Here is a 12,664-nt window from a genome sequence, read left to right as displayed (position 1 = left end):
TCTCAGAAAGGTATGAGCAGGGCTGTCCAACAAACAGGCTGATTTTCTCTCTTGAAGGTGAGAGCTGTATTGAATGTCATGGTTAAGCCTGATGGCTTGAAAGGAGACCCTCCTGGGATGTGGGTGCATCCTCTGTTGGCTCCTTTACTCACCCTTCCTGGGAAGGAAGAATGACTGGGTAATTGGCGAGTGGAAGAAGTAGGCCTAGGCAATTAGTTCATCCTCCCCATTGCGGGTAATTGCCTGCCTGTTGAGAGCATGCTTTCCGTTTTGTTCCTCCAGGCATGCACTAACATCTACTGAAGCAGGCACTGTTCTGGGGCCTGTGATTGAGTGACCTTTTCTATGACCAATGACCTAGTCTATTTCTGGAGTTTTGTATTAGGAATCTCATAGTTGCTTCAGACGTAAGTCATACAATTCAGTCTAGATTTTATCAGTAATATAAGGGATACTTGAACTCATTTGCATGAGCTCCATTTCTGTCTCTCAATTGATTCTGAAGTTAAGCATGTATCTGGTCCCTTAAAACCTAATACTTATTTCTTAGAAAAACTTTAATAGTACACATATTGATATGTTACTGACTCTTGGTTTCATATTACAGTATGTTCCCAACTCTCATTTTTAACTTGCCTCGTTTTCTTAATTTATATTTTTATGCCATAATCTAGTATAAGAAATAATTAATAATAAATAATATAAGATCTAATATTGTGGAGAATATAATGCAATATACTCTATATTATATATTTTATACAATGTAATATTATTGTTTGTAGATATATTATCTATATTTATTCAGATTTATATTTATTTTATATGTTTATATATCTATTTTTGTACACATTGTAGCATTTATTTCTATAAGTAGCCTTAAATATTGTTCAAAAAAGGTGGTGGATAAACTCATGAGTAAATGGACATAGTAAATTATCTCAGATTTGCTGTCAGGACTGTGACTGATGACAAATTTGAGGACATACTTCCTCAGCATATGTATATGTATTTTGTAATGAAACTCATAGAAACCTTATGTCCCAATAGGTAACTAAAGATCTTGTTTACTTTTACTTCCCCTATTGTATGGAAATTGTGCATTTATAAGATGACTAGACTGGGAGGTGCTGAGGGACAAGGAGGAACTTGGTCTTATTTACCTGCCCCCATTCCTGACTCTCAGCAAAAGATTGGTGATTGGATCTGAAGTGAATGTTGCCCAATGGAGTTAGCCTTCATTTCAGCTCAAATCCTATCCCTTCCATGAAGACTTTCCTGAGTACCAGTGGATAAGCTTCAGTGGCTGTTGATTGAACAAGTGATCTTATGGTAAAGCTAACATTTATTAAATATCTGCTATGTGCCAGGCTATAAGTTAAACAGTGAACAAGTTTCTTATTTAATGTTCACTAGATATCTTATAGATAGGAAGCTGAGGCTCAGGAGGATTGTATGACTGCCTGAAGCCACACAGTTGCTGTGACGGACCTAGGCCTCACACAAAGGGAGTCTGACTCCAGAACCCATGTCACACACTGTGGAAAACTGCCTCCCAAGTATAGAATGGGTGCATACATGAGCAAACCCAAAGCCAGTGGTTTCTTTCACCACCTTTGCAATTGTATGTGCATTCATGGTTTAAATGCTCAGGCAAAACCAGACTGGAAAGAAATTGTTCTTACCTATTTATTTATTTAGTTTAGGTTCCCCACTGTGCCAGTAAATTTCTAACCAGTAAGTCCAGTTCTTTAGCAGATAATATTTAAATTATAAGCCTCTCTCTCTCCCTCTCTCTCTCTCTCTTCCCCCACCCCCCTTCCTCTCTTGAAAGCATTTTAAATCCAGTATGTTATCTGGATTTTTACTCAAGCATAGACTAAGATTTTTGTTAAACAAAACAGAATTTAAAAGTTATCTTTCTCCCAAATTGTCCCACCAGTTGATAACAAATCATGAAGCTATTCTTGTTGTCATCATTATGTCAACAATTGTTTTCCAAACATATCAAAGGGCTCCAAGCTGTTCATCCTGGGTTACTGGACAATGTCCTTCTGGATTTCACACACTAGCATGCAGATATGTTAAGTCCAATGGAATTTGGCTTTAAACGTAAGAACAGTGCTCAAATTGATTTAAGTGGTCCATATTAATTATCTAAAAGAATGTGACCGTGAACAGTGGATGAAAGCTGTATCTTATTTTTTATTTTATCTGGAAAATGGATGAGGAAGAAGTGAGTTTGGCAAAGATTGCTCAGTCCCCATATTTCTGACAAAGCAGCTTTCAGTTCAGAAGGATCCTCTTACCTCTCTCTCCCTTAAATACTTTGACAGCTAAGAGAGTTGCTTAGATATTATGTTCATTGTAATCACTAGAAAATTCTTGTTTTTCTGATTCTTAATAATCAAATTACTTAATTTCAAAGAAAAGAAACCACAATATGAGACACAGCTAACAAAATTAAAGATTAAAGAGAAGAAACAGAAAAATAATGAAGGTGTTCAGTGCCAAAGTCTCTCTGGTCTGGCATTAAAAGAATCTGGTTTAAATTTTGCTCTGAAACTTACTAGCTGAATAACCTTGGGCAAAATTCTGATCCTCAGTTGCTCATAAAAATAATAACAGTAATAATAATAATTATGTCTTATTTTAAGGGATAGTTATGAGATTTACTTTAGGTTTGTAGCCTCATAAATACTGTGTTATACAACTTCAAACACAACCATGTCACTGGCAAATTCTGTGTTCTTTTCTTTTTTTCTGATCTTACATAATCGTATATTTTTTTGTGCTTCACTTTTTTTAAGGTTCTCTTTTTTGTTTTAAAGCTTTCCAAATAGCTTAAACTAAAAATCAAATGGTTTATCACTGGTTTTAACAGAAGCATATGGAAAATCAATCAGACAACATATTGAAAGCTCATCAGTAAAATTCTTCCCTCCCTTCCTCCAGAGCCTCTTCATGAAGAAGGATGAGGAGAAAAATTAGCTCTTTTTCACCATATCCTAAAAACCATATTTAATTCAGGTTGATTAAAACCTTAAAATATATATTTTTTATTAATTTTTTACAGAGAGGAAGAGAGATGGATAGAGAGATAGAAACATCGATGAAAGAGAAACATTGATCAGCTGCCTCCTGCACACCCCCTACTGGGGTTGTGCCTGCAAACAAGGTACATGCCCTTGACCAGAATCGAACCTGGGACCCTTCAGTCCTCAGGCCAAAGCTCTATCCACTGAGCCAAACTGGTTAGGGCAAAACTTTAACAAGTTACTTCTTCCAGTAAGAGATGCATTATATGCAAACCACATGTTTAAAGCTTTGAAACATATTGTGTAAATTATTCAAAAGGAGATCCTTTTTATTTTTATTATTTTTCAAAATGTTAAGATTTTATTTACAAAACTTCTTTATTGTACAGAAAGTAAAAATGCTGTTAGAGTCTTGGTGTAACTGGTAGCCACAGATAGCTAACTCACCAATCACAGCTATCCACATTATAGCTAGAGTCTTACACGAAAATCTAAAAACCTAACAATACTTACAATTTTGTTGAAGTGCAGTCCCCAAGCTTGCTGGTGAATTTCCAAAAGGGACTAAATGAAGGAAACAGATGTCACAGGAACTATTCCTTGGCTCTTTGGGTGGGTGGGTGTCCTCGGGTTTGTATCACAACTACCTTGATCCTTTTTATATGTCACTAGAGGCTCAGTGCACAAAATTCATGGGGGAGGGTGGTGTCCCTCAGCCCAGCCTGCACCCTCTCCAATCCGGGAACCCTCGGGGGGTGTCCAACTGCCGGTTTAGGCCTGATGCCTGTGGGATTGGGCCTAAACCAGCAGTTGGACATCCCTCTTGCAATCCAGGACCACTGGCTCCTAACTGCTCACCTGCCTGCCTTCCTGATCACCCCTAACCACTATGCCTGCCTGCCTGATGCCCCTAACTGCTCTCCCCTGCTGGCCTGATAGCCCCTAACTGCCTCTGCCTCAGCCCTGCCACCATGGCTTTGTCCGGAAGGATGTCTGGAAGATTGACTGGAAGATGTCTGGTCTAATTAGTATATTACCCTTTTATTAGTATAGATTATCTAAACTAGACATTGATTTCTATAAGTGGTCCAAAATTAATTTGAGTCTACTTAAGTAATTTCTGGTGTTACAGGGGCATCAACATATATCATGAAATTATTTTGCATGGCACTATATTATCTTGATGACAAGATGAAATAAATCAATGCACAGTTGTTAATTGATGCAGCTGCCTTCACTGAGCTCTCTCTCATTCCTACAACACTACTAAATTTGCTTTTAATTTTTTTGATTAAGCCTATAACCTCTTAATCGATAAATGATATTTTAAAGCTGAATTTATTTATTTCAACAGAAGGTTTCTTTATAAGGATGATTTTAAACTATCTACTTGCTCTCTCTTAAGAGAGAAAAATTGGCCTTAATTTTAAAATCAATTGTGAGTTTTAGAAAAGAATGCATTTCTCACTCAAGAAATTTAATATTGGTCAACTATTACTGTGTTTTATTAGCTATGTGTGTTTATTTATGAATGCATACCCTATCTCATTTCATACCTACTTCAGAAATGTATATGTGGAGATAAGGATCACAGGAGAAGAAAGTTGGGGGGAAGTAATATGAAATCAGGGAAGAATTAGGCCAAAATTAAGCTCCAGGACTCTGAGAAAAATGACAATCACACTAAGTTACAAGATGTAGAGCACAGAAAAGAAAACAAAAAATTCTTTAATGTTGCAGCCCCTCTTACACTGAGGCCTGAGAGAAATTTGTCCTCCACAGCCTCATGAAGAGCACTGTGCGGTGTCATTGACATGCCCTCCACGCTCTTACAGCAAATGCTACCAGGTGTGCTCCATGCACTCTGCAGTATAACATTCTCTCTCTTTCTCTTTTTTAAAATCCTACCTAATAATATTTTTTCCATTGATTTTTAGAGAAAGTAAAAGGGAGAGGGAAAGACAGAGAGAAACACCCATGTGAGAGACACACACTGATTGGTTACCTCCCACATGCCCCCAACCAGGGCTTGGAACATGTAACTGAGGTACAGGGGGGCCTTGACTTACAAGTGTCCCGACTAACGAGTTTTTCGAGATACGAGCCGTCTCTCAGCCGACTTTTTGCTTTGAGTTGCGAGCTAAAATTCGTGTTACAAGCCAGCTTCAGATACCCCACTGCTAGTTGGTGCAGCGAACGTCACAGTGAACGCCACAACATCAGACCAGCATCAAGTGTCTCACTCGTTCACTTTAATGATTTGACATAGGAGTAATTTGAGTTACAAGTTCCATCATGGAACAAATTAAACTCGTAAGTCAAGGCCCCACTGTACATGCCTTTGACCAGAATCAAATCTGGGACCCTTCCATCTGCAGGGTGAAATTTTATCCACTGAGCCAAACTGGCTAGGGGTGCAGTATAACATTCTTGATGTTTCTTGAAGATTCAGGAACACAATTAAGTAAAAGTAATTGTAGAAGTCTAAAATAATATAGAATAGATGAGCAGTATAGGTGAGCATAGTTCAATTGTCTGAATGAAGCCAAGGAAATTTTACTACAGGAATGGAAGTTCAATTCCTTCAGCAGAGTCACTGAGAACTTTCCTGGGTAAAATAAATTATTAATGAATAGGAATAATGTTTTTTCTATACTTAAGAGGCATGGACAATAAATAACCCCCAAAATATACGTGAAAATGGAAATATTTCGCCAAATTACCTACCTTGGTCAAAAACACAATATCAATTTAAACCACTCAAAGAACACTAAATCTTAAACTATATAGTTTTCTGATGAACTCCTTAAGGCTAATAACAAAATTATCCTTGGATCCTAGACCACCAAATATGTAATATATACAGGGTGGGGCAAAAGTGGGTTTACAGTTGTGAGTACATGAAACAGAATTTATTCTTGTGTCATTATTTATTAACTAGAGGCCTGGTGCAACGAAATTTGTGCACTCAGGGGGGAGTTCCTCAACCTGGCCTGCACCCTGTCACAGTCCGGGAGCCCTTGGGGGATGTCTGACTGATGGCTTAGGTCTGCTACCCCCAGGGAGCACACTGACCTTCAATGAGCTCACAAGCTGTAAGCCCAGCTTCTGGCTGAGCGGCGCTACCCCTGTGGGAGCACACTGACCATCAGGAGGCAGCTCTTGCATTGAGCATCTGCCCCGTGGTGGTTAGTGGGCATCATAGTGACCGGTCATTCTGCCATTTGGTCAATTTGCATATTAGCCTTTTATTATATAGGATTGTTGTATTATTTTCCATATGAACAAGTGTAAACCTGTTTTTGCCCTATGCTATATATATATGCTATTATATATGTAAGTATAATAAAATAATATACATTTATATTATTGCCCATAACTTAGATATATGTTGGAGAATAGCTACTCACAATTATTCTTTGAAGTAATGAGTTGTAAGCCATTGTTTCTTATAGTAATTAGATAATAGTGAGTTAAATAATTATTAGAAGTAAAGGTTACATCTAGTACACAGTATTCATCCATAAAAGACTGCTTTTCTTTCTCTTTTAGGAGTGTTAGAGCACTTGACATTCAATTAAACTAAAACCAATATCAAGTCAAAATAACAATTTGGAAAATGATAGAAAATGGAGGGAGGTAATACAATCCTCTATTAATCTCCTGAAGATTATTTTCTTATATGAGAAGATAACATCACTATGATTGTAGAGCTATACAATCTTATTCAAGTTACTTTCTTGCTCTTTGTCTCTATTTCTTTAGATAAAGAAATAGAAATATTTTCTTGGAAATAATAATAGTGCTTCATAGTTTTGTTGTGAGAAGGTAAGGAGATAATGCATGTGAAATGCCTAGAACAGTATCTGACACATTATAAGAGCTCAATCAGGATTAATTATTATTTATCAGAAAGCAAAAAATAATCTATATTTGGTCTTATGGCTTATAACTTCATCTTATTTATACCATTAATGTAAGACAAAATCTCAGTAAAAATTGCAACAGTTTTATATTATACTAATAAATGTACTTAACTGGGTAATGTAGAGCATTTTGATAGAATTGCTGGGCTTAAAATCTGTTCCTAACATAGAATCCAGAGGGTCCTAGATATTCTAGATAATCAGAAATCACATGCCATCAGTCTGAAATACTATTACTACATATAATTTTCAAAAACAGAAAACTTTCATTACCCTTTTCCAACCTCTAAGGAGGTAATGAATATACTACCACTAATAAAAATCAATAAAGCTCTATTGAGATTCTAAAACTGAGGAGGAAGGAATGGTTTGGCTTATTGACCAGATAAACCACTGGACTCACAAACTCAAGCCTTAAAGCAGTAAATTCAAATTTGGATTTCAGAATAAATTAATTATTACATCTGTATTAGTTTTTTATTGCTGCATAATAAATTCTACAAACTGAGCAGCTTAAAACTATACCCATTTTTTAATTATCTGGGTCAGAAATCCAGAGCTGGCCTGACTGGATTCTCTCTTCAGGGTTTCAGAAGGTCAAAATTAAGGTGGTGGCCAGGTCTGTGACTTCATGTGGAGCTCAGGGTTTCGTGCATCTATAGGACTGAGGTCCCTCTAAGCTTGCTGGCTGTCAGCTTCCCTCCGCATCTAGAGACTTTTGCATTCCTTGCTATGAGGACCCATTTATCTTTAAAGCCTGCAATAGTTTCCCTTGTACTGAATTTCTCTCATGCTTCAAATTTTGTCCTTAACTTTAAGACACTGACGTAAAGGACTCATGAGTTTAGATCTGGCTGAACGAGATAATCACCTTTTTAAAGGAGATTATAATCATAACCTAATTACAAGAGTGATATAAAAATAAATTCATGATGTTAAAAATTATAGAGGGTGTGGATACACCGGGGGAAGGGCCATTTAAGGGCCATTGTAGAATTCTGCTTATCACATATGTCAAAAGCCTTAAGGATTAATCATTTAAAGCCTGGACCAAAAGGTCTATTTTATTGGCCTAAGGTGCCAAGTCTCAGAATTTATAAGAAAGGAACTGGCATTGGAAGCATTTGGTCAGTTGTATCATAAATTTACAGTTTTAGATTATAAGTTGTCCTTTCTGCAGGTAAAATTAATGTTAGGCTAAAATAGGCAGAACCATAGTCTTGGCATTGAGGACAAAGTATGAAGAATCTGATCCCACCATTTCCCAGGTGCTTTATTTTCCATCAATTTTTCCATCAACTGTATCACATTTGGGCATATTACCAGTGTTTATTCAAAAAGTGTTACATAGGATCAAGAACATGGGGAACAACTGCCCTTAATTTTAAAGATGAGATAAATAATCGTACCAGGAGTCACCAGAGTATGAACTTCAAAGGCTACATTCAAGAAGTTAATGTCATGAGTACCCATAGTTTAGAATCCATTCACACAATTGGGTCTATTGACTTTATTTCATATCTCCTGATGAGGAATTATATACCAGTTCTTTGTTTGTTCGTAAAGCAATGTATATTAATAATTTGTTAATATATAAGCTAAAGTTCTTTGGAATTTTGTTCCTCATGTTATCTTATTTATCATATTTTTTGGGCTTTTTACCACAGCGGTGGATGAATGGGTTGATTGATTTTTGTTATTGGACAAACCTTGTATTTAAAAAAATGATGTATAGTTTATATCTTTAAATGTGTTATATTATCATAGCACATGTATATGTATATGTATATCTATATATATCATCTATCTACAAATTGGTTTTCTAATGTGACTTTACCATAAATAATTGTTAAATCAAGGATAATTATATATTTTGATCAACCACAGGGATTCTTTTTTTTATTATTATTATTAGTTAAGGTATTACAAATGTGTCCTCATCCCCCCCATTAACCCCCAACCTCCCCCCCACACACACAAACTCATGCTCCCATTCCCCCGTTGTCCATGTCCATTGGTTTGGCTTATATACATGTATACAAGTCCTTCGGTTGATCTCTTCCCCTTACCCCTGCCCTCCCCTACTTTCCTTCTGGGGATTGATAGCCTGATCACTGCTTCTCAGTCTTTGGGTCTGTCCTTTTTCATCAGTCTATGTTGTTCTCTATAATCCACAAATGAGTGAGATCATGAACCACAGGGATTCTTAATGGCTCTCTGGAGCCCTCAGTTGCTAGAATTCTGAGTTTAGCAAGGCCTGTGTGAAAATCAGGGATGCTTGCAAGAGGTAAGGACTGGGGTGTATAAGGATATGATGTCACATTTTTGGTATTTGAAGGAAGGTTGTTATTTCAGAATAAAAGATTACTGAGGAAAGGTTGTATACTAAATCATATTTAATATATATATTTATTAGCTTATTTTATTTGGTAGCAGGAACAATTTCAGAATCTCAGAGGATATGTAGGGCCACCTGAGCTGCAAAGTGCATCCTGACAGCAAATAATGACTTAAAAGAAGTCTGCAGATAAAGCTCATTGATGCCACATTTTGCCCAAAGCAGCCTTGGTTTAAAGTAACTTGGTTTCAGCTCTACTTAGAATAGAGGATTCACTTATGGTACTCACCAAAGCTCTTTGGTCTTATAAAAAACACTTTTTTGGAAAAATGACAAATAAGTTTACATTGAAATATTTAATTGGTTAGACAGCTGCAGATGTGCACTGATATATGTATATTTTTATTATTTATACAAGATGGGAAAAATGAGCAAAGTAGAATAATTAAGAACTAGAAAAATTTCTTATACTCTATACTGATGCATTAAATTAGAGATATAGAGGGTTCACAGACAGTGAGATTGGTTATTAATGACCATAAATTCTCAACAAAAAATTATTTAACATAACAAAGCCATACAGAAAATGGAATGAGACAGTGAATATTAATACTTAGAGCCCAGGAGTTGTGGCTCAGTGACTGAGTTTCAACTCATGGACCAGGATATCACAGGTTGATTTCAGGTCAGAGCATATGCCCAGGTAGCAGCTCAATCCCTGGGAGGGGACATGCAGGACTCAGCCAATAGATGATTATTTCTCATCATTGATTTTTTTTCTCTCTCTCTCCCTCTCCCTTCCTCTTTGAAATCAATAAAAACATAATTTAAAAAATAAAGACTTAGAAAATAGAGTCATGTCCAATGTGCAAAAGAAAAGTGATCTACTGTTAACCCTAAAACTTTTCTGAAAAGTGGAGAAGTGAGAGAGAGAGGATAGGGGTGGTACAAAAAAATAAAAAGAAAGAAAGAAAAGAAGAAGACCAAAGAGAAAATGATAGGGAGAGAAAAATAGGGTAAGGGGATAAGACATGAAAACTATTGTATTGCTATTGTATGGTGAAATTCTGATTCTTGTATTTCATAAGTCAACATAAATAATAATGAGAATGTTTATACTAATAAAAGGGTAATATGCTAATTAGATCAGGCATCTTCCTGACATCCTTCTGGACAAAGCCACAGTGGTGGGGGCCAAGGCAGAGGCAGTTAGGGGTGATCAGGCCAGCAGGGGAGTAGTTAGGGGCATGAGGCAGGCAAGTGGCAGTTAGGAGTGATCAGGCAGGCAGGCAAGCAGTTAGGAGCCAGTGGTCCTGGATCGCTAGAGGGATCTCAGATTGGAGAGGGTGTAGGCCGGACTGATGGACACTCCCCTCCCACATGCATGAATTTCATGCACCAGGCCTCTAGTATCTTAATAAAAATGTATCTAAGTTCCATACAATATAAATATATGCTTTTATCTAAATATTTAATTTTTCTTAGTTATTCTAAATCATTACTGTAAGAAAGATTTACACTTGAACAACTGCCCAAAATATGTTATGACTCTGTAATGATGATGTAATTTCCCTTTGGGTTTATTTATATGTAATTAGTTTTTGTCAGTGTAGTACATTAATTACACTCCAGCATTTAAAGGTCTGTTTGTTTTCTGACTCAGAAAAATTAATCTGTATTCTTTAGTTATGTAAAAAGCCTAACATTTAATTAAGAAAATATCATATCAGATTTGTAAAATGTGGGCTGTAACCTTGCCAATGCCTACATTACTGCTGAGAGATAATCAGTCATTTAGGAAAGCACATTTGCTCTTGGAATACTGTCTTGTCCCAAACTATTGTCTTTTATATTCTTTTTACTTCCCAATTTATTATAATCTAACATTTTCTTTCCTTTATAGCAAACACCCCAAAGTTCTTTATCATTGCATATGTATTATTTTTACATTTCCTAACTGCCTATGGCTTTTTTCCTTACTTTTTTTTTCTGTTCTATCTTGATAACTCTTTTTTTTTTTTTTTTTGGCCCAATTTTGTGAGAAGATATAGAGGAAATAAAGTGAACTGTAATAAAACAAAAGAGTATTTCAATGTTAATCTCTAACATTGAACATGTTCTGGAGAAAAAGTTCATATGAAATTATTAAGACAGAACATCTCAATATATAAATAAACAAAAATCTATTTGAAGAAAACAATCCCCAATAATTCCTCATACAGTGCTTCTAGAAGTACCTCAGCTTGGCCAATAGGTATGTTTTCGTAGTTGTATAAATCATCCAGGTCTTCCAAGGTGGCGTCATAAGTTTCTGAGTCATAGTTGATGGGCTCTAAAGTTGGAGCAGTCACAGCAGCATCAAAGATGAAAAGTCCCAGAACAAGTCTTGCTAATTCTTTCATTTTTCAAACTCTCCTAATTATAAAATATTAACATTCATAAATATTTAATTGATAATAACTTATGAATAGTTTGCATTAAACAGGAATGATAGATAAATCAATGTCAACATTGAGGAACTCAAGCTGGTAGCTTTGTTTACATGGGTAGTTCATAAACATAACACAACAATTTGTATGCTTTCTGATGGCTGTTGATACCAGATATTCAAATTAAGATGCAAACTTATCCATATTTTTACAGTAGATACTGTAAATACAGTGAAATTGATTTTATTTTATAAAGAAACATGGTACAAACAGGATGCAAAAAGATTGTAATATACTTATTTCCAAAAGTCTTTATATTACCTAAGCATTACGATTGTTTCATCAACTCTGGAACGTAGGAATGATGATGACGAGGATGATGATGATCAATATACCTGTCACACTGTTTTACACATGAGAAAACCAAGACAGAGTTGGCTAGTTCTACAAGTAGGACTTATAAGTGTTTCTTGTATATTCAAGCCTAGGGTCTTTTCAGACAAAATAATAAGGATCTTTTTTTCTTTTTACTTCTTTTTGCTATGGGTGTTATTAAAATATAGATAATTTAATATGTACATGCATTAATATTCCATGCAATATTTTCCAAAACTTATTCTTAACTAAATGGAGCATAACAGAGAGTTATTTTTCTTTACTCCTTAGTGTTTTATTTCAATTCTTAATATCAAAGGTATCTAAGGATTAGCTCAGAATCAATAGGAATATATGTCTAAAAGGCACTATTTGGCAAGATCCCTTAAAGGAGGATTTGTATGCATACAGGACTAAAGAAATCTTTTGTTTTGTAATTCTTTAACAAGCACAATTCTTATTTCATGATAACAATATGTTTGTTAATTTAATCAAAATCTTATAATGTTAATTATTTAGTTCTATATCTACTCCTTTAAATATATTTTAGTTTATTTAAAC

At 35.5% G+C, this 12,664-nt stretch overlaps 1 protein-coding gene across 1 annotated transcript in view; it reads right to left on the bottom strand.

The window, feature by feature from the left end:
- The window catches only part of EPYC (epiphycan), a 41,490-nt gene extending 29,789 nt beyond the window's left edge, over positions 1-11,701 (bottom strand). Inside the window, exon 1 of the mRNA XM_036296717.1 lies at positions 11,537-11,701. Coding sequence (XP_036152610.1) covers positions 11,537-11,701 — 165 coding nt within the window. The remainder of the gene's footprint in view (positions 1-11,536) is intronic.
- Between the last annotated feature and the right edge of the window lie 963 nt (positions 11,702-12,664).

The sequence above is a fragment of the Myotis myotis genome, unplaced genomic scaffold (assembly GCF_014108235.1).
Source record: "Myotis myotis isolate mMyoMyo1 unplaced genomic scaffold, mMyoMyo1.p scaffold_m19_p_3, whole genome shotgun sequence".
Lineage (NCBI taxonomy): Eukaryota > Metazoa > Chordata > Mammalia > Chiroptera > Vespertilionidae > Myotis > Myotis myotis.
Note: the sequence above shows the minus strand (reverse complement) of the source record. Positions and strands in the feature narration are given on the sequence as shown.